An 18,870-nucleotide genomic window follows, 5' to 3' on the forward strand; every position below is an offset into this window, starting at 1 on the left:
GGGTTTAGAAACGGTGCCAAAAATGAGGCAAAGTGAGGGTGTGGGCTAGTCCTGTTGATAACAGAACATAAAGGAAGAGAAGTAGAGTTAATTCCCTCTGCTAAAATATTTACCATCCTATCACCCTGGGAAAAATATGTATGGAGACAGCAAATAGATTCTGACTAGCTATATAGAAGATCATGTTTCTGCATGTTTTTTATCTAATACTATACCGAGTATGGAGTATAAAGCTGCATTTTTATCTGCACTTTCCAAGGCAAAGGAATATTAAAAAATGTGGTTTCACAGATTGCATCTCTTCTGCCATCTTCAATGACAAAACCAGCTGGTTCATGAAAGGAAGGCACTGGATTTTCAGACAACCCTGGTCTCTCCGACTTCAATAGTCTTTGCTTGGTTTGGGGTTTTTTACCATTGACCTGAGTAGAATCCAGTTTTCAACCAATGTTTCCCTTCAAAATAAGACCCTCAGCTTTCAGTGGGAAGGGGAAAATTCAGGATTAGAGACAACAGGTCATTGTCCATTTCCAATTCATGTTGATTGCAGACCTGAGCCCAAGTAAGAAGTTCTGCACCCACTAATTTTACTAATAATACCACCAAAGCTGAACAGAAAAACTTTACAATTCACTCCTACACTAAGTTTTCACTGTCCTGTTTTAGATGTAGTTTTAATAGTGTCTTATAGAGATCTTACCAAATTTTCCTTCCAGTGAGCCTGAGCAAACAGCAGTTTACACAAATGACCTGACTACTTAACACCAAACAAAACCAAAAGGAAAACAAAACAAAAACAAATTTTGTTTGGTTATGTACTCAATTTCAGATGATTTTGGAAATAGGAATCAAAACTTCTTACTTGAGCAGATTAAGAAAAAACCATGGAACATTTCTGCTACGTCTTACTGCTGGGTGTGTGCCTACACTTCTTGTCCAGCATGCCGTATCATTTCCTGCTTTGTATAAATCATTTCCATGTCACTTTTATACAGAACTCACCAAAACACCAAGGAGAGTTTTATAGTCACGAGCTCTGCCTCTACACCACCACCATGAAGGGAAGCAGTATTTTCCACATTGGATAAATAAGAAAGTAACACAAAAATATTAAGGACAAAAATTGAAAGGGAAAGTGTCCACAAATATGGGACACCTGTTTTGACATGTCCAGGACCTGAATTCTCAGGGTAATAAGCAGAGGACCCACTGACTTTACTGCAATAGCATAAATCCGATCTCAGCTGCTCCAAACAAAATACCACAAAATGATGAACAAACCACCAGCAAACGGTCTGACAAGATAAATTCCAGGCCCACGGTGTTGTTCACTGCCTTAACCATGAAGTTTTCCTTCCAGATCCTTGAAGCTGCTGGTTTGTGTGACAGCTCTCACAGACAACAAGCCAGCCCTCCCTCTTGTCTACCCGAAGTTCAGAAGGTGACAGAGAAGCCCCTGAACAACCAGACTACACGTAACTAACACATCACTTCACAAGGCACCAAGTGTGGACTGCTCTACCCCTACAGGAGTTGTAAGCACAACTTGAGCCCAATCTTTCTTATTCAGAACCTAAAACCTACAACACAGATTAAAGTCACTTCTACTATATGGTAGCAGCAGTGCATTGCTTTCTTCTGCAGAGAAAAGCTTATTTTGGGTCATCAGACTCCCTTCTGGTTTACCAGTAAACAGAAACAGCTAGAATTCAAATTTCAAGATCTCCTCCATGTTCTTGAGTAGTCTGGCTGCAGCCTTTTTCTATCTGCACCCACATTTACACCTCTCTCCTCTTCCCCTGCCAGTCTATCATGCCATTACACTCTGCCAAAAGACAACATCTCTGTTCATTTTCTGTATCTCTCTCCACCACTTAGCAATGGTTGGCCAGGCGCTCTATTCCATACCTTTTACTGCCCACCCACTGCTTGACACTCAGGCTGTGCCTTCTGCAGTTCCCTAAAGTTTATACCTACTGAAAGCACTCAAAGACTCAAAGCCACCAAGAAAGACACTTTTTGCCCTCAGCTCCAGCATCCGATGTTAAAATATCCAGAAAGGAAAAAAGAAAAAAAAAAAGAAAAAAAAATCAGGAAAAATTAATCTTCTAGGGCCTTAAAGCCATAGGCTCAAGCAGGCTCCAATCAGATAAAATCACTAGATAGGTTAGCTGCCAGGCCTTTGCTTCTGATCACACACAAACAGGACTGTTCATAAGCTTGCAACTCAACAGGAATGCTTTTCACAACTGAAAAGGACACAGCTCTGGCCACCTGACAGTATTACTTGCCAAATTTCAAACTTTTAATCTGGAGTGAGCTGATTGGTCAAATATTGGCAAGAATCTAAACAGCTAAAACCAGAATGCTCTCAGATAAACCTCTAGATAACCTAAGCATAGAAGCTGCTAACTAACTCTACCTGAAACACATGGTAAGAGCATTATTTCATTATATAAAACTCGTACTGAACATGAATCCAGAAAACAAGCTACTGAACTGATTGACTGTCAACTGCAAAGTGTATGACCCATAACTTTTATACAATTGCAGAGTTCTCTAACTATTTGCAGAACTTACTGGAAATGTTTTCTTCCTTCTTATAATGTGCAAAAGTCTTACTGAAGCCAGGATCCTAAGTGCTGGGGAGAATTCAAGGCAAGGAGCTAAACAAGGACTGTCATCATTGGACAGAATCTAGAAGCTCCATATTTCAACAAAAAGACTGATTCCAAAATTCTTAAATTACAACTACAAGATTGAGAAAAGCATCTGAAATACTAAACGCCTGGGAATCACTTATGAACAGTTCATATATTTTAAAGATGTAAATCTTGGGAAGAATACCTTATGCTCATGGCAACTGAGATTGGAGGTACTGCATATTGTAACTCTCAGCCAGAAAAGACAGATAACTATTTTGGCTCATATTACCAGTGATGAGGCTATGTCTAGCACTGATTTTCCACAGATTCTACAATCTTGGCCTATACCAAAACTTTCAGCTTTGTTTTACCATAGATCATTCATCTTGATTTCTCCCCCCCCCCTCTTTCATGCATCCTAGGTCACATACTTTACACTGCTAACAGTCTGACTCCTGGACAAGTAAGAAGCCATTTATTTTGCTCAGTACTCCTTTAACATTTCTATTGTGTTTCTTTTTTTTCTTTTTAACTGAGTTCCCCAAAGAATAACCTCTTCCTTGCTTTAATAACTTGGACCTCAGTCAAGGTTGATGTGTTTCTCCATTTTGCAGGATATTTTCTTCAGAAGAGACAAAACAGTGTCTGATATTGCAGTGACTGATCTTTAAAGGGTACGGTTTAAAGAGGATATCAAAAACACTTATGGAAAATAAAAGTAGGAAATAACCTTTAAAAAGAGATCAGCAGCAAAGTCACTGAACTGTACACAGTGGCAGGGTGTGGGTAGGGATCTTCTAAACCAAGAGAGTTCCTTGACAGATCTCTCAAGGCTCTGTTCTCTAGTTCACTCTCATATAGTTTACTACAATGCCTTCTCCCTCTAACCTTTCAACACCACTTGGGGGTTGGACCAGATGACCTGTAAGAGTCCTTCCCAACCCAAAGCCTTCTATGATTCGTGAATGAGCAGACTCATAACACTTTTTTTCCTCTGTCACGCTACAGCACCGTACACAAAGTTCATCTTGAACAAGGTTTTCACATTTAAACAGGAGAGGGGCAGATTTAGACCTGATATAAGGAAGAATTTCTTCACCATGAGAGTGGTGAAATACTGACACAGGTTGCCCAGGGAAGCTGTGGCTGCCCCATCCCTGGAGGCGTTCAAGGCCAGGTTGGATGGGACCTTAAGCAGCCTGGTCTAGTGGGAGGTGACCCTGCCCATCGCAGGGCGGTTGGAACTGGATGATCTTTAAGGTCCCTTCCAACCCAAACTAGTCTGTGATTCTATGATTTACGGACAACTACATGAAAGCATAGGTGTATGTGGGCTTTTTCTCCCACTGTTTACTCAAGTCTGTTGGCAGATGCTTGGACACTGAGAACATCTCAAAGCAAGAAGGTGGTACCTACCTTAGGAGTGGGGATTTTCATAGCCAATTCTCTGTTCAGGGCAGAGCAGGCAATCTTTGGCTTTATCTAAGGTCAAGAAGTGGCTCTTTTGCTCACGGTAGTGATGACAGATGAAACAAGGTGAAGCTCCGGTACCGCACCAGCCCAGTGGGTCTCGGTCCAACTCCCGCTCTGCGTGCGTGAGCGCACATCACACCGGGGCGGGGCTGCGGGAGGCACCGGCACTGCCTCCTTCGCCCTCTCTGCCCCCAGCACCCATCCTCGCCTCCCCTGCGGGGCCCCGCGGCGCCTCGGTGCCTTCCTGCCCCGCCGGTGGCAGGAAGCCCCGCGGGGGAGCGGGACCCGAGCCTCTTCCCGGCAGGTGGGAGGGCGACAATGGCCGGGAGGAAGGAAACCGGGAGGCGGCAGGGCTTGGACACAGGACGCCAGGCCTGGAGAAGGGAGGGAAAGGGAAGAGGGATGCTACGAAAGGGCGACGGCTCGAGGACGAGAGCACGGAGGGGCGGCGGGACCGGGATCGGGATCAGCTCTGTCCGGGAGACCCGGGGCGGCACCAGGGAAGCAGGGGGGCTGCGGGCTCGGCCTGAGAGACCCGCCTGCTGCCCCCCAGAGCCTGAGCCGGCCACCAACCGGCTCCGAACCGGCCGGCACCGAACCGGCCGGCACCGAACCGGCCACCACCCGGCTCCGAAGCGGCCGGCACCGAACCGGCCAGCATCCCGGCACCGAACTGGGCAGCACCGGCACCAAAGTGGCCGGCACCCGGCTCCGAACTGGCCGGAACCGAAGTGGCCAGCACCTGGCACCGTACTGGCCAGCATCCAGCACCGAACTGGGCAGCACCCGACACCGACCCCCGGCTGTCACCACTATGGCGAACAGCTTGGCGAGCAGCTGTCGGGACTGGCCAGCGGTTTAGGGCGCTGGTGGCTGGGTTCGTACCGTAACAGAGAATATGATAAAGTTTTCTCAGTAACACAGCTACACTAGGGCAAAAGATGAGAAAGGAATAAAGCACCTTACCCCTTCAGTGTGGATCCCAAGTTCATTTGATTCCATGTCATGCATTCGAGCTGGGAGGTCATTTGGTACAAATTGTCACTGTTGTGAAAATACGTAGAATTAGAACTAAAATTACTACCATCAAATTAAAAGCAATACGTCAAAATCACAACATTTTGTTTGTTATTCTTTCTAAATAGATAACAGCAGAAAGTGAAATGTTTTATATAATCCCTTTTATCGATGTAATACGATTTTTTTAAGGAAATAAAAGAAAATAATGCCTGTGGATCAAAAAAATCTCTTTAATTCTGCGTGCCTGCCGTTTAGTAAATGGCTAGAATTGGAGACGTAAAACTTTCCTTATAGCAAAGCAATATCCGGTATTGACACATTGAAATTAATGAAACGAATACGGGCGGCCCGGAGGGCTGACGAAGCCGATTATTTGTTTTAAAAAGGCAAATCTGTGAACTGTTTTAACCAGGAGTGTGAGGGACCACGTGGTTAATGGAGCGAAGCCGCTATCGTGACTCATGATGGATGTTACTACATCGAGGGGCTTGACAAGCGGGAGAAAAATGGAGTGGCTGAGCGATAAACGAAGCTCCCCGTTGGAAAAGGCTCTTTCCACGCCACAGGCGGCTCTTGAGAACCGCGTCTTCCCCACTTGGAAGCGGCAAAGGCGGGGTTCAGCTCGGGGCGAGGTGCCGGGGCCCTGGGGTGCCCCCCGGGAAGGCTGCCCCGCTCCCGGCTCCCTCCGAAGCCCAGCTCGTCGCGGCGATCGGCGGGGGGGACCAGGCGGGAGCCCCTGGGCTCTCAGCCGGGCTCCGTGATTGATGCCAGGGAACAGCCGCGCACAATAAACGCGAGTCTCCCCCTTGATTAATTACACCTAAATTCGCTGGACTTACGCGGTGAATTTATATCGTTCTGTTATTGGAAGAGGATTTTTTTTTTCCTTATTTTTTTTCTTCGTGGCAGGTAGAAGCGACCTAAAAAAGTCAGATTCCAGTGGGAAGCTTTTGCATATAAAAACAAATTAAGTTACTTCAATCTCAAAGTATGCGTAATATCATTTGTCAGTATCACTGGACACTATTATTCATTAGTGTGTCTGAAGTGCTATTATGCTACTACAATGTCCTGCATATCAGCTCAGGAACTGTTAAACTCTCCTGCAGTTTCCCCATTCGCAACAGCAGTCCGTGCTGGTCTGTGCCAACTACGTTTTGCAATTCCACGAATTCTTCCTGTAATGCTGCTGTAATTAATTCCTCCAGGACCCTGATTTTTATTAGAAGTGCCCGCCCGATGCATTTACAGCAGGAGATTTCCCTTTAACTTTCTTTCGCTTGACAGTTCATTTATAAGAGCCTCCCCCACAATATCCACTTTTCCCCCTCCTTTGCTTTTTCATAAAGAAATACACTTATTCATCTTGTCACTAGCCCGCAGCCACTGTATTGCATGCCGCCTTTGGGTGACAGTGTCCAAAACAAACCCCCCGGGATCCCGCGCGGTGTTCAGCGGTTTCACCTCCTAAACTAAAGCTCCCTCCTGCCCTCCCCGGATTTGCAGCTCCGGCCACAGCGCAACGCCGGAGCCCGAGCTTGTTTCAGCCTTTACAGCCCGGAGCGGCTTTCGGGCAGGCTGTAAAAGAGCTCGGTGGAAGAGGACGAGCGAAACTCGCTCTTTCTGCTAAATCCCGCTCTGCTGCAGCCGGTCCCTCGGGCATGGGGCGGCTGCGGGAGAGAGCCGCAGTATTCATCCCTCCCCGCCCTCCCTCTGTAGCTGCGGTGGGGCAGCAGCGGGGGGGAGGAGTGCCGGGGGAGCAGGCGGTTACGGAAACCCACCCACGGCAGCCCGGTCCCGGCGAACCGCTGTTCCGCACCCGATGCCAGCCCGGCTCGGCATCCCACTTTAGCTCACCCACGGCCCAGGCACCCCAAGGCAGCCTGAACTCCTCAACCCACACCAGCCCCGGCCGCCTCCCGGGGCTGATCGGGGCCGCGTTTCAGCTGAGCGACTCGGGGAGAAGGAGCCGTTTGCCTCCAGGCTCTGGGCTCGGGGTGCGCCGCGGTCTCCCGGCTCGCCCCGGGGGGCTGTGCCCCGGCACAGGGGTGCCTGCAGAGGGGCACCCCCACACCCTTCACACGGGCTGCAGAGAGGGGCTGTGAGAGCTCTTGGCCGAGATAATAAAGCTCTTTTTCTGCAGGGATGCTGACCCCACGACTCCGAGAGTTTTACATCTCGAAAATCCCGGGATTGCCCAAACTATGGCTAAATCCTTCGAAAGCGTCCCCGGGGCAAGAGGCAGGGGGGCACCACCGGGATCCTCGCCCCAGTGATCCTGGGGCAGGATTGGCCACTCCGGGGGCCACCGGGCATCGACTCCGGAGTAAACATCTCGCATCTGACATGTGATAGAGAACAGGACATCCTTAACTCCATTTACGCCTCGCCGCGGTTTATTATTGACAGTACCGTGAGGTGATCTCATGGAATTAACAGCTCCTCTCAAAATCTCGGCTTCGGATGAGGTTTGAGTGATGAGAAGGAAAGCGGGGTCTCCGGGGATACGCCTGCACTGATTCCAATCAGAATCCTTGGCCCTCCAAACGGCCACAAAGACACTAAAAATAACTTATTTTCATTACAGAGATGCTTTTAAAGAGAAACGAGAGGAAGAGGGGGAACATTTCTACAACGGGGATTAATGTAGGTTGGAGTGGAATAAAAGGAAGTCAACGCTGAGCAAAAAAGGAACTTAAAAGGAAACCAGTAGTAGATCATATAGAGTTTGTTTTGGCCTGCATTGCGGTATTACCGAGTTCTTGACCTCTGCACAGAAAAAGCCATAATCTGAACCGAGACTCCTCCACTTTTAAAGTCTTTGTAAGTGTGACTCACAGTAAATTTCAGCATCGAGCATGTTTACTACATTAAACAGCGCGAGGTAGAAAAGTTCACATCACCATTTTAACGGACCCACACATGCTCGTCCTGTAACGTGCACTGTGCGGGTTTGTCATCCACGTCCAGCTATCAACAACAGGCACAGGATTCCTTGGCAGAGGAGCGGGCTGCGCTGTAAACAGAGAGCAAGGAGTCGCCGAGGCGATTTCAGAGATACTTTTGCTTCCAGTGTAAGAATTACGATCTTTTAACCATTTCTTTCAAGCTGTCGCCTTCCCGACTGCTTTGCCTTGATACGAGACGGAAGGGAACGCTCCGCGGCCCCAGGACCCCCCGAGCACCCCTCAGCGGCGGAGACCATCAGGTGGAGATAGTTCGTTCCTGCACCTCCTCGCAGCTCCTTTTTTGCTCCACATCTGCTGGCTGAAGGTGTTTGGGGGATGAGGGAGGACGGGGCCCCCGCGGGACCCAGCGGGCAGGTGCGAGGCCGATCGGACTCGAAGCCTCGGCCGGGGCGGGTGCGCAAGGGGCCACAAGCGACGCCCATGCTCTTCCCCAGCGTCCCGGGGAGGTGCGAAGGAGCGCACGCACCGGCCGTCGCATCCCGCTGGGAGGAGAGGGAACACTTCCCGCTCCCGAGCTCGGTTCCACCCACCACACTGCCCGCTTTCCACTGTCCTCAGCCAGTGCGAGGAGCGACAGACGGGACGAAACCCGTCATGCCGCGGACGAGCACCTTCCCCTGCTCCGTCCCTGCCAGCCCCGGCGCTCCGGGGCGGCAACCGGGCCATCAGCTGGCAAAGCAGAGCTGCCAAACTTGGCCTGAACTGCGAAAAGCAAAATAAGTCTTCGCAAAGGAGGTACGGAAAAAATACGGTCTTAGAAAATAATAACAAAGATTCCTTCAAATCAAAATTAGTATTGACAAAGACGGTGCGGTTGGTTTTCTGACTGTTGGAGATGCGGCTAATGAGAGACACTCGTTTTTACGCCATAACTGGTCATTCGCTTTCTAGAAAACACTTTCTACGAAGAACACTTGTGTAGTAAGAAAAAAGTTTTTTCCCAGGTGCTTTTGAACACGTGCAGGAAGGGACAAGGGGAGGCCGAACAGAGCTCACCCACCTGCTCAGGCTTAGGTGCTGCAGCAGGCTTTGCGCAACCGGAGCTGCCCTCGGCAGGGAACGTCGGTATTGGCTCCTGTGAGGTTTAAGAGCTTAAAACCTTATTCTACCGAAGTAACCGGTAAACCTCGAGGGGAGCAGAGTAAGATCAAGGCTAAGGCGAGGAAGAAAAGAGCCCCGCAGGGCAGCTTTCCCCGCTCCGCCGGGATTTGGGTCACGAAGCGCCGGGCGGGAGGTGACCGCGTTCAGGCGATGCCATGCTGCGCTCATCCCTCCTCAACGCTACCTGGGCAGAGGCACATAGAGGAGGGAGCTCTGGGCACAAGCAGGAGTTTCCCGTCGGGATCACACCTCCCGGGACAGGGATCGCCCCACTGCACGTACAGAAGAGTGCAAACGCCGCGGGAGGGAGCTCTACACGGGGCGGCGGGGCTGGGGAGAGCGGTGGCTCGGAGCTGCCCTCCCCGAGCCTCCCTACAAACCGTATTTATAGATTTCCCTGCGAGGCGCGCAATCTCTGTCACTTCAGCGCAAGGAGTTCGCCCCGCCAATTATTCTGGAACCTAATCTCTCTGGATAGGCTTCTTTCCTTCCTTCATTACCTCATTCCCTCCTTCCCTTGACGTCAACTCTCGTTCATTAACGAAGGGGCTCCTGGAAGTGACAGAATTTTGTTGTCCCCCGTCCAGTGTTGATTAATCAGAGATGATATAACCTGCCTACAAGAGGAGCCGCTCGCGGCTTCCTTCGCCGGGGCTTATTGTTTTGTGTGCGAGAGTTACTTAGCAACTCCAAGATACGGGACCGGCTCCAAGTTCACAAAAAGTTGAAGAATAAATTTTGGGGAACTTCTTTGCTCACTAAACACGTTGTAAAACTGCAAGAGACACGCCCAGTCTCCATGTCAGACCGAAGGAAACGGGAAAACACGCTTGCAACGGGCTCGTCAGCTGGTAAAGAGAGTTCGTGCTTGCAGCACAGCTCCAGATGCACCTTTCTCCCAGCAAGGAAATCCGATAGGTTTATTGCCCCGTTTTCAATAAATAACCTCCCTGCAGGCCAGTGCCCGTCGCTTCTGGGAGCGTCGGAAGGGTTCTTGGTCTGCAAGAGGAAGCCCCTGGACGAGGCTGAGTTTTTATTGCCTGCCCGGTCCCTGTACCACGCTCTGCCCATCGTTTCTGCTCACTAGCCAGCGCTCCCACATATTCCCGGCCCTGGGGGAGAGCAGCAGCGGACACTCCCAGGGCCGAGAACGGGGAGAAGGAGCAGGAGCCTCGAGGGTCGGATCCAGTGACCGGAGCCGGGGCAGAGGGGCTGCAGGACTGGGGTTGGGTCTGAGGCTCTACTGAGCTGCCCGGGGCACTTCCCCCGGCGCACATGAAGGCAAAGCCCAAATCCTTTGCCCGAGCGTGCCCCAAGCAGGCCGGCTCCCGCTTCCCAGGCTCCCGCACCTGCCCCGAAGAGCGGCTGCCCCTATGCTCGGCCAGTGCCCAGCGGCGACGACCCCCTCCAAAACCCCTGTCCCGGCGGCTTGGGAACGCTCTGGGACACGGTGGGGAGTCTTTTTATATTTTATGAGTTTCAGAGCTGTTTTGATTGTCTGTTTGTTTGTTTGGCTTTGGAGTATTTTGTTTGTTTGTTTGGCTTTGGAGTTTTTTGTTTGTTTGGGGGCATTGTTTGTTTCGGTTTTTTTTTTGGTGTGGGTTTTTTTTGTTTGTTTTATTTTATGTTGGGTTTTTTGGTGTTGGGGTTTTTGATGTTGGGTTTTTTTTTTTTTTTGGTGTTGGTTTTTTTTAACCTGTGAATCTTTTTTCATTTGAGAAAGAAAAAACTAAATCTGTTTCCTTGCAGAAAGGAGAAAAATGTTGAACGGCGTGCGAGGGAGAGATCAGAGCAAGAACCCGAGGAAAAGGAAGGAAAGCAGGGGTGCCTGCGGGAGGTACCTGTTGTACGGGGTCCGGAGGAGCAGGGCCTGGCTGCCCGTGCAGCTATCGGTGGGGGTGTGACAGCCGTACACCGGGGGGGGCACCGAATACTGCTGGTCCCCTGCGGAGAAAGCGAACAAGAGTTAACCCAGGTCGTTTCCACCTCTTTCCTGCAGCGTTCGGGCCTTCAATTCAAGCTTCCAGCCCCGTGGAGGCTGAAATTACCTAGGCTGAAATTACCTAGCGAGGGCTGCTGGCTGATGGGGTCCTCGTGTTTGAAGGAGTGGTTTGTAAACTGAGCGGCGTGGTGAGACGGCGTGTGGCCATAGCTCGGGGTCCCGTCGAACGCCACGGTGCTGTAACCTGCAGAAAAAAAACACAGCGGGGTTAGGAGGAGCCTTGGACCCCCTCGGACACCAGCTTCCCCCCAAGCCTTTTCGAGCAAGAGGAGCCGAACGCCGCAGGATCCCACCGCCGCGAGCTCCTGAAATACTCGGCTTTTATTGCACCGCGTTGATTTTGCTGCCCACGGTAGGGAAAAAAAGACATAGGGAGGCTCTGCCCCTTCCTTCAAACTCCCACAGCACTCCTTCTCCAGCACACGCACTTCGGGGTGGGGGGGGAGAAGGGACGGTGGGACCCCCGACGGCCCCCCCGCCCCATAGTTTGGGCGGAAAGTCGGAAGTCTCTTTCGTGTTTAAAGAGAACAGAACGGCTTCGGTAATAAAAAGGATGTTTTCATTAATTGTTGCTCGTATTAAAGAGGAAGATTCCCATCTGCTCAGTGTACTCCTCTGCCGTTTCCAATTTAGAAGTTACCCTTTAATCTCTCTCTCTTTTTTTTTTTTTTCCTTAAGAGCAGTTTTCTGAGGAGTCTGCAATAAAGAGGCGGAACGTTACATGCAAAAATAAAACTCCTTTCAGCGAAAATTGCTCTCCAAAATAATAAACAACCTATTTTGTTTCCTACGCCGAGCAGATTCAGATGGAAAGAGACCACCTCTGCTGACCCCGGGCCGACACGTAATCGTAAATCAGGTGCTTGGACACCAACTTTCATTAATGACTTGGAGCTGGCTAAACAACTTCAGCTAAAAAAGTAATTACAAAGTAATATTATCTCAGCGACTTCGCGGCTCATCAGCATTTAACCCGAGAACCAAGCTCCTCGGAGAGTCACTCTTCCAAAAAAACAAAGCAAAACAAAAAGTCCGACACGGGCTGGGTAAAGAAACCAAACCGACGACAAGCACTCCCTCCCCTCTCTCTTAACCCGCTTATTCCAGCACGGGCATCCCCCAGAGCCTCGTTTGGATGCGGCGTGTGGCCGGAGGGTGATTTTGTTAGTGGAGAGGGAACATTCGGGACTGGTTTTAACGTTCCTTTCTCGGTTCCTGGCGGTGCCGTGTGCTCGGGCGCTGTGCAGGTTTATGCTTCACCTCCGCCGATCGATAATCACAGGGGGAGTTTAGAGATAACAAAATCGAGAGGCATTTGAAGGATGAGCAGCATCCAGAAGGGATCTGGCTGTTGCTTCTACATGTCTTTGTCTCTACAGAGAGCCTGTACCTAGCGACATTACGGGACTGACCCAGCCTGCGGGGTTACGCGGGAGAAATGAAGGGAGCGATGGGGAGGGGGGAAAAAAATCCAGAAGACTCTGGAACCTTCACCTGCGCGATGATTTCTAGCCGGCCCTGAACCTGTAGGGCTGGGATAGATGTGGGGCTGACTAGTTCCCAGCCAAGTCCCTACCGCAACCCTCTCGGAGCAGAGCTCCTTTCACGGCGATGCCAACAGCGCTGACAGCCCGGTACCTTACGGGCTCCCATCCCACAGCTGTTTCTCGCTCCTTATCTCCTCCCTTAGCCCGCAGGGTAGAGACAGCCTTCAACTCCCTTTTCCCCATTTCTCTCTGCCTCTTTTTTAACTTCCAGAAAACACCGACACTTTCTACGTTACTTTTGGCCCGGCGCAGACTTTCGGTGACCTTCAAAACTCTGCTCGGAGCAGAACGAGGTTTTGGCCGCATTTTCCGGTGTTGCCTGACCCAAAGCTTCAGGAATGTGATAAGAAAGTTGAGTTCTGAACCGAGCTGCCGATAGTGAGGTCTCTTTAATTAGGACGTTATCAGAGCTAGGCCTGATTAAAATGTGCTGAAAATAATTGAAAGTTGTACATCTGCTGGAGTACGGGGGCCGCTGGAGGCATCCAGTTGTTGGAGGAGCCCAGCGGGATGAAAGAGGCGAAAGAGGAGAGGAAAACTGGGCAGAGGTTTCAAAGCCTTCGTTCCCTAACCCCCACCCCATCGAGACTTGGCAGAAATGTCATCGCTGAGCCAAGGTAGCGTCTTTCCCACGGTCGGAGGAACCAGCTAGGAAAAAAAAAAAAGAAAAATAGGAGTTCAACCTTGAGAAGAGCCAAAGCAAGAATATTTTATCCATCCACAAGGGAGGAGAGAAAAAAAAATGGAAAGCAAACACCCTTTGCCGAATTCCTCCTTGCTAAGGGAGCTCGCAGCGTGTCGCCGAAAATAGTTGTGGCTAAGCCGCAGTGCCCCGAGCTGAAGGGGCCGAACCCCCCCACTTTCACGCGGGCTATCCTGGAGCGCGGGAGGGAGCTGGGACACGGCCCCTGCTCCCAGGACTGTGCCTTCCTCCGAGGCTGGGGCAGGCACAGGTGTGTGTGTGCGCAGAGCCGGCGATGCCGCAGACCGAGCGCTGCCCGCGGACCCACTACCGCCCGACACGGGCTCCGTGTTTCTGGGCGCCGAGGGCGCCGCCGCTATTTTGTCCCTCCTTCTCCCAAAGCCGAGTTTATTTTGCTCACTTTCCATTTTCTCGTCGCTGTTTCTGCCCAGCGATTACAAAGTCACTGCGATGTCTAAAACCGTTTCAAAACGCCTTTAACAAATCCCCGGCAGAGCTCCCAGGCCCGGAGCTCCGTGCTGGGGCGATGGCAGGCTGCTCCCAGCCGGCTCCCGCTGCTCCGGACCCCGGGCACGCAGCGGCTTTGGGCTTCGCCGCCGGCCTGGAGCCTCCCAGTGAGCTCCAGGGATACTGCTCATCTTTCCCGGAGCGGCCTTAGCGCCGCTCTCCGCGTTTCCCGACACTGGAGCCCAGCGGGGGCAGGGGCAATCCGCTGCCGCGCGGTGACACCCGGCACTGTGCTACTCAGCCGCAGCTTTCTCATCGCCTCTTCTTTCTGCAAACATCGCCATGGGCTGCCTGACCTGCCCCAGGCCACCCTCGGCGGCCGGCACGGAGCGCGCCGCCTGGCCCCAACTCCGATCCGAGGGTACGCGGTACCTGCGAGCCCGAGGCTCGTCCACGGATCGCGGAAGAACGAAAACAACCTCCCGGGACCACGGCAAGCCCGAGCTGCGGGCTGGGCGAGGACTACGCCACGCCAAAAACGGAGAGACCCCGACGCCTCTGGCGTTCCCTCGAGTCCCGGGACCGCGGCTGCCCCAACCCCTCGCCCCGACCCCCGGGTGTCCGGGGCCCAGCTGAAAGAAAGGGAACGGGATGCGAAAGATCTCGGGCGAGCCTCCCAGCACGCTCGCCCCCCTCTCCTTTCTTCCTCGCGTTCGCACCGGCAGATGTTTATACTGCAGCCGCTGGAAGAAAAACGATTAGATGGCGATCTCGGTGCCACCCGCGGGGGCTGAGCCATCGCCCGGCCCTGCAGCCCGCGGGAATTTCTCAGGGCGGTGCAAACAGCGGGGCCGCAGGGAGCCGCGGCGCAGCCCGTCTTGGCCGCAGAGATGCTGCAAAGAAACTATGAGGTGCAGTTCATTCCCGCCAGGGCTGGGAATGCTCATCGATAACTCGGCAAAGGGCTTGAAAACACTAACGCACGGACAGCGGATTCGGGAGGAGGGTTGGAGGTACAACCCCCCCTTCCCAGCTAGGATCTGCAGAGGGAATTGTCTCGGGGCAGCGGCCCCATCTCCACTCCACAACAAATCTGCGCGAGGCGAGAGGCCGCTCCAGCCTCTGGCAAAGGAGGGATAGGAGCGAGCAACTCGTGGCACCCAACACTCCGCGGAGAGAGGCGGCTGCCGCCCGTGGAGGGAAAGGAGGCACGGAAGGGCTGGCTCGCCTAACCCTGCCCGGCTGCAGACGACAGACAGGCTGGGCTCCGTGTTTACATCAAGCGCGGCCCGGGGAGGCTGAGCGAGCGCCGCCCGCTGAGCCCGGGGAGCCCGGAGCGCTGCCCTTACCCTGGTTGCGGATCGCTTGCTGGCTCTCCAGGCAGTTGGGCAGGTAGGGCCCGTTGGGGAACATCCTCGCCTGGCCGGAGGGCGGCTGGCTGGGCGGCGAGGCGCCGAAGGGCCCGTAGCGGCAAGCGCCGGCCGTGCCGGTGAACTGGCCCGAGAAGTGGACGGTGAAGGCGCTCAGGTATTGCTCCTCGTGCGGGTCCGATCCGTTCCAGCTCGGCTCCTGCTTGATGAAGGAGTGAGGCCCCAGCGAGCCGTAGGAGGCTCCCGGGGGGAAATCCAGGACGGGAGCCCACTGAGCCGCGCTGCTCACAGGCATGGTGCAGTTGCTGTTGCCCGGCAGGGAGGGCACGGAGGGCAGCAGCGCGTTGAGGTCTCGGACATCGGAGCCCATCTGCTCGCAGACCTTCTGCCGGCCGCCGGGCAGCCAGTCTCCTCCCGGGCCGCACTTGTTCCAGGACACCTGGCCCCTGCCCGCCAAGCCGGAGCCCGGCTCCGGCTGCAGGCACCAGGCTGGCGAGCTCAGCCCTTTGGGGGAAGTTTGCTCCGCTATGCAGCTGCCGGGGTCCAGCCCTGCGGGAGCCGGCAGCAGCGACAGGGAAAGGTTGTTCTCCAGGTTCGCCTCCGGGGTTGCACCCGCTCGCAGGGCAGGGCAGGGCGGGGTGTACGTGTGTCTGTCTGTCCGTGCCTGTGTGCGTCCGTCCGTCCGTGCTAAGGGGGCACAGCCGTCTCGCACGCCTCACCTCGGATGCCTGCTCGCCCTCAACTTTGCAAAGCTCAAATAGAGGCGCTTGCAAGGGAGGAGGAGTCAGCCACGCCGATCCTCCATTCACACAACCTCCACCGAGGGGCTGCCCACAGCCCGCTCTGCTGAACCCAGCCGGACCAGACACGCGGGGGGGAGGGAGCAGGCAAGGAGAGCCTGGGATGGAGAGGGAGAGGTTACTGTGGGAGAATATATCTTCCCTGCACATCACTCCCACTCTTCTAGTGCAAGCCCCACTAAATCTCATCCTAACGTCCCTTCGCTTTAGGAGAGACTGTTAGAGGGATCCAGGTGGCCAGTAAGTACCCGCCTGCTCCGTGCGAGTACCGCGAGGACTCCGGAGGACGGCGAGGTCGCTGGCCCTTGGGGACAGCACGGAGCAGCCTCCGCCTTCGCAGAAGCCAAGGGAAGTGACCCAGCCCAGGGCGGGAGATCGCCGTCCCCGCGAGGGGAAAGCGTCTTTCCAGGCGCCTCTCCCGCTCCCGGAGGAACCCTCGCTCCCGCGGGCTGCCTGCCCCGCAGACACCGGCACTCCCCATCCCTGTGCAGAGACGGCCGTGCCAGGCAGCGGGGGCTCCGCAGGGGAGGGGAGGACGCCCCTTGCCAGGGGACCGTGTCCCAACCGCATCCCTCCGTCCTGCCCGTGTACGAGAGGGAAGGAAGCGGCTGGGCGGGCGGGGGAGGTTTGCAGCTCTGTGAGTAAACTGCCTTTGGGAGATTCACCTGGCACTGCTCCTGGAAAGCCCCGGGCTCACTCTCTCTTCCCTCCCCAGTCTCCTGTATGGCAGCATGCATCCCTGGGGCGGCGGCGGAACAGCTCCCTAGGGCATCTTATACGTTATCCACAGACGGTCCTTCCAGGCGACACGGCGAGTTTCGGGTCGCCCTAGCAGCGAGGGATGTTATAGTTTCGCCCCCGGGACGGGCGGCAGAGCCCCACGGGACGTGGCGGTACCTGCCGGGACCGGGGCAGAGGCGAGCCCGCAGCCTCCCCGGGGGGAGATGCTCTCACCAAAAGCGAGAAAAAGGATCCTGCCGTCTTCCTTCAAAATTACTAACTAATAATCAGCTGGTGGTGATGGGGATTCGCTTCCACGAGCACGCGTGGGCCAACTCTTGGGAGCTGTGCCGCGGTACAGGGCACAGGCAAAGGTAGGGGGAAGCACCGCTGACTCTTGAGCATCTTCGCCGGCACCGCCGCACCGTCATGGCCCCTCGCCCTCCCTTTGCAGCCAAAAACAATAAAAGAAACGCCACGAACATTTACCTGTCGCTGGAAAGACCGAGCCCGTTGTCTTCCCGGTGGCAATTTACATTTTGGTATTTCCTTCTCCACGCAGCGTTAAAGGCTACCGCAAGCATCGCCGGTCTTGAAACGATGTGTTGAAAAGGGTAAATGCTACAATAAAAGAAATTAAAATATGTCCTTAGTAGAGTAGTGAAGTACCATTTCATTTTCCTTTTAAATTCTTTAACCAAAACCATCGAGGTTTTATTATTATAGTTATTATATTATAGTTAAATGATATTAAGTGTCACAAACTCTCTTTAGATAATTCCCTTTATTGACGCGTGAATCTATTAATTACTGAAATCTTCGTGTAAGGTAAGAGCGAAAGATTCGCTGATTATCTTCGTCTATATTAAAGATAGCCTAAGTTTACAGGATCTGCCGTTTTTTTTTTTTTTTTTTTTGCGCGTACACACAAAACTAAACCTCTCTCGGACTGCATTTGTGAAGGCAGCCCGTGCCCCGGCTGGGGGTGACGCTCTGCCCTCTCAGTCACCTCCGGCCTCCCCCGCTCCGCTCCCCTTCTCTGACCGCCCCGGGGCTCCCTGCACCCAGCAGCCACCCCTGCCCTGTCCCGGCCCCGTCCCCGCAGGGGCCTTGCGGGAAGCTGCAGAATCGGAGCGGGGCTGCTGCTGAAATTGCTCATTTCTGTGATAGACCAACACCGTCACAGGTGGCCGTGAAGAGGTTGGTCCCTTTCATCTTCGGCTCTAAAATCGACAACGCACACACAGAAAGAGAAGCCTTTAGCCAGCCTATGCGGAGTATTTAATTTCTCACGAAAACTAGACCTCTTTTGGTACAAACAGAAAAAGCCTTTCTCGCAGAGGGCTATTTTTCGAATTACTGAGGGTTTGTTTTTTCCTTTTCTTGAAACAACCCAGCTCGATAAATCTTGAAAAGGAAAGATATTTTCTTGATCGCTTGGGTCTGCGTTATACCACCTGGGAGGAAGGATTGCCGAAGCCCTTCCAAATCCTATCTTCTCTCGCCCTTCCCAGCGGTGATACACGAAGAGCCCTCGGCCATCAGCGCATTCCCCCTCCCGGCAGCTGCCGGGGGGTCGGGGCCGCCGGCTCGGCCCCGAGCACCGGCACCTGCGCCCTCCGGGGCACGAAACGGGACCGGCGGAACCGGACGGGCGCATCCCGCAGAGGAGGATGGAAGCCTGGAGCCTTCTACCGCGGGACGGGCTGGGGATTTTTGGGAAAAAGCCAGCGCTACTTCCCGCAGCCGTTCCCTGCTCGCCAGCTCCGGGGAGAGAGAAGAATTTCCCGCCCCGCTGCAAAGCCGGGGCGCTTTTCCAGAGCCGTCCGGGAGCGCTGGCAGCAGCTCCCCCCGTGCATCCTCCCCGGAGATCCCGACCCCTCTCGCAGCCGCACCCCGGTGTAAATCAGCCCCTGCCCGGCAACCGGGCCTCAGTGCCAGGCTGGAAGCGATGGCCGGAGAGACGGCAGCTCAGGAACAGCATCTCCTTTGCCAATGTCCGGAATTTCCTGCCCTCTCCCCTCCAAAGTAGGTCTAATCCAAATCTCTGCCAGGCAGCAATCGGGCTCAATC

At 53.6% G+C, this 18,870-nt stretch overlaps 1 protein-coding gene across 4 annotated transcripts in view; it reads right to left on the bottom strand.

Moving 5' to 3' along the window:
• WT1 (WT1 transcription factor) overlaps positions 1-15,980 on the bottom strand; it is a 46,800-nt gene extending 30,820 nt beyond the window's left edge. For 2 of the 4 annotated variants that reach the window (XM_054067900.1, XM_054067901.1), the window contains exons 1-4: positions 15,257-15,781; positions 11,272-11,394; positions 11,050-11,152; positions 5,085-5,162 (exon numbers count right to left, since the gene is read on the bottom strand). In XM_054067900.1, the coding sequence (XP_053923875.1) occupies positions 5,085-5,162; positions 11,050-11,152; positions 11,272-11,394; positions 15,257-15,647 (695 nt within the window). In that variant the 5' untranslated portion in view covers positions 15,648-15,781. Of the gene's footprint in view, positions 1-5,084; positions 5,163-11,049; positions 11,153-11,271; positions 11,395-15,256 lie in introns of all 4 variants that reach the window. The other 2 variants (XM_054067904.1, XM_054067903.1) reach the window with 1 other exon arrangement.
• Positions 15,981-18,870: the final 2,890 nt, after the last annotated feature.

The sequence above is a fragment of the Cuculus canorus genome, chromosome 5 (assembly GCF_017976375.1).
Source record: "Cuculus canorus isolate bCucCan1 chromosome 5, bCucCan1.pri, whole genome shotgun sequence".
In the NCBI taxonomy this organism is placed as follows: domain Eukaryota; kingdom Metazoa; phylum Chordata; class Aves; order Cuculiformes; family Cuculidae; genus Cuculus; species Cuculus canorus.